This window comes from Zingiber officinale, chromosome 7A, assembly GCF_018446385.1.
Source record: "Zingiber officinale cultivar Zhangliang chromosome 7A, Zo_v1.1, whole genome shotgun sequence".
In the NCBI taxonomy this organism is placed as follows: domain Eukaryota; kingdom Viridiplantae; phylum Streptophyta; class Magnoliopsida; order Zingiberales; family Zingiberaceae; genus Zingiber; species Zingiber officinale.
Genome location: NC_055998.1, coordinates 3,991,588 through 3,994,372, shown reverse-complemented (window position 1 = coordinate 3,994,372; position 2,785 = coordinate 3,991,588). Strand labels below are relative to the sequence as shown.

At 39.0% G+C, this 2,785-nt stretch overlaps 1 protein-coding gene across 1 annotated transcript; it reads right to left on the bottom strand.

The window, feature by feature from the left end:
* Nucleotides 1-677: 677 nt before the first annotated feature.
* On the bottom strand, nt 678-1,326 carry LOC121999864. The gene is made up of 2 exons (XM_042554498.1): nt 928-1,326; nt 678-829 (listed from the first exon to the last, which is right to left on the bottom strand). Exons 1-2 carry the CDS (start codon nt 1,277-1,279, stop codon nt 813-815), a joined length of 369 nt encoding a protein of 122 aa, XP_042410432.1. The 5' UTR covers nt 1,280-1,326; the 3' UTR covers nt 678-812.
* Nucleotides 1,327-2,785: the final 1,459 nt, after the last annotated feature.

Below are 2,785 nucleotides of genomic sequence, written 5' to 3'. Positions count from 1 at the left end.
TTTATATATCAAAATTTGAATATGATATAAGCATGAATTTTTTTTATACTGAACTTTTTGATACAGAAACCACTCCTAATTTTGATACTACAAACTAATTTAAAATTTAACTTATAATATAAATATTAGTGACTTTATTGCTTTAAATAATAGAAAACCATCAACGTTGTGTCTGATTTTAAAATTGTAAAATGCATTTTGCTTAGAACGGTCTTTTGTTTCTTTGATGCTATCTAATTCCAACTCTAATTGTTCATCTGTCATGAGTTAATCCAAACATTTTAAATCCAGCTCCTTACCTTACGCCTGTGAATAATTATTCCGTCTTATTTTCTCAGTTAAAAGCATGCCCTCGTCAACAATGTCTTTTTTTTCTGAAATTCATGTATGTTATTTTATCTTCTTCTATTTCAAAAATTAGACCTTCAGTTACTTTATCGTTAAGAGCCATCAAACATGCTGGCTGATGTAATATAGTGCTCCAGTAAACGCATATAAAATTGTGGTCACTTTAATCTACTTTTTGTCCATTTAGATGTTGAGTGCAGTATTCATACTCCAGAATTACAAGACAATAATAATCTTGCATGTTATTTTTTATTATGCCAAAGAGTCTTAAGTTAATCTGATTTCATTTTTTTGGGGAAGGAAGTTAATCTGATTTCATGCTTGTATCAGATGGGGAAGACCTTCAATTCCATTGATTTGAACAAGCTAGTTCATCATCAACACTTACACGGTACATCAGTTCTTAATTAAGGCTTACTTAGACACATCACAACACGTACAGTAGGTCAATATATATATATATATCACGGCAATGTGTAGCCTGCAAAAGTTTGACAAGTAGAAGGAGAATTTAATTAATCACTAAGGAATTTTAGCTTATTTATAAACATAAATAAAGTAAGTGCAGAATTAATTAACCTCCGCAATTGTAGCCAACGGGGCGGTTGGCGAGTTTGCAGCGCTTGGGGATGGTGACGGCGATCTCCGGCTTGACGCCGACGCTCTTGGCGATGTCGGAGAGCATGACGGCGCAGAGGCACCCGGGGTTCTGTCCTATTCTCTGCACCGCGGAGCAGCATCCGGAGGAGACCTGCGCCGTCGCGTCCTGCCCCGCCGTCGCGCACACCGCCATCTGCACCGCCATCTGCTGCACCGGGACGCGCCCGCATTCCCCGGCGCCGTCGACGCTGCGACGTACAGAGAGCAGAAGAAGTAGGATCAGCGGGAAGACGAAGCAGTTAGATCGCCTCATAGTGGCTGCCTCCATCATCGACGATCTAGGCTGGGTGTCGTGATGATGATTGAGGAGCGTGATTGTTCATTTATAGAGCGCGGAGGGAATGCGCGCGAACTGGAGCTAGCAGATGAGCACTGCCACCTCAAGAGGCACGTCGGGTAATGGAGGGAGCACTTTCTAGCTATTCTGCGAAAGGTGAAATGGAGCACTTCGTAGATATGATAGAAGGTTAGGTCATAGGTGTGCCTTAATGGGGCACTCACTTATTGTATTCGACCTTTATTTTTTTATTCTAAATGAAAAAAAAAAAATTATGTAGGACGTAAAATTATTATATTTGTTAAGTTAATGAATTTTATTTAATTTTATATTCTAAATAAAAAGTTATTTCACATCTAAACCCATTCACTAAAAATTATATTACATTTTTCTGAAAGTTGATGTTTTTTTATCATCAAGAAATAATATTTCTTGAATCAAATTCAAATTAAGCTCGAAATAGATTAAGAGATGCGGACTAAGGCACAAGCTTTGCATTGTATGTGAGTTTATGGGCTTAATGGACCTGTTGTATTATTTAAATAAAGTCAAAATTAAGATAGAATATGTTCGTATTTGATGGATATATTTTGAATCAAGTCAAAATTTAATGTATAATTTAAGAACTCATGACATGATTTTAAGATAGGTTAGTTTCTCCAATGCTATAAAGAGGCATGCATAACCTATGCTTGTAATTATGGTTTTAGATTTATTAGCAATTTGAAATAAATTGATTCTCAATTTTTGTTCTTCCTCATCTAAGTTGTTGTTATCGAGTGTTCTCTTTTTCTCTCCTTCATCTAAACGCTATCAAAGTGGTATCAGAGCGAGGTTTCATTCTAGCTCATTTTTTTAATAGTAAAACATGGCAAACAATTTTAATGTTATTTGGTCTGGTCCCAAATTAGATGGGAATCTCGATTATAATTATTGACAGATAATGATGTCTAAACATTTGAAAGCTTAAAATCTTTGGAGCTCTATTGATCCAGGTCTTTCAGAAGGAGACAATGCAAACTCTCAACGTCGAGATCAACTTGCGTTGGGACAAAATTCATTAAGGAGTAGATTATTCAATTTTTGGCATGATAGCTGATCCTGTCGGGAAGCTGAGAAGACGGAACAGCCGGAGCGGCGTGTCTGAGATGTTGACCGCATCTCCATGACCCGGATGGTGAGCTGTCTTCCGTGTTGATCCAGTCGTCAGAAGTCCTCCTCTGATCAACCGTACCTATATCTAGTGACCGGGTTACCCCGGTCCCTGGTACCTCGATGCTCGAGGTGAGTCCCACGAACATATGAGCAGTCATATAACAGTAGAGCAATGAAATAAGTAACGAGTACGAGAACATACCCTCGCCCCGGGGGGCACCCTCAGATGGATTGGCGAACTGGTTGCGGTGCTGACCGAGTCGGTGTGATCCGGAAAGGTGGATGAATGCGGGTCAGCCGGGTCTGAAGGCGGTGACACAAAATCCAATGCGGCATGGATCCACA

Coding starts and splice junctions, on each gene's coding strand:
- LOC121999864 (XM_042554498.1), bottom strand. CDS start 1,279: ATGATGGAGGCAGCCACTATGAGGCGATCTAACTGCTTCGTCTTCCCG.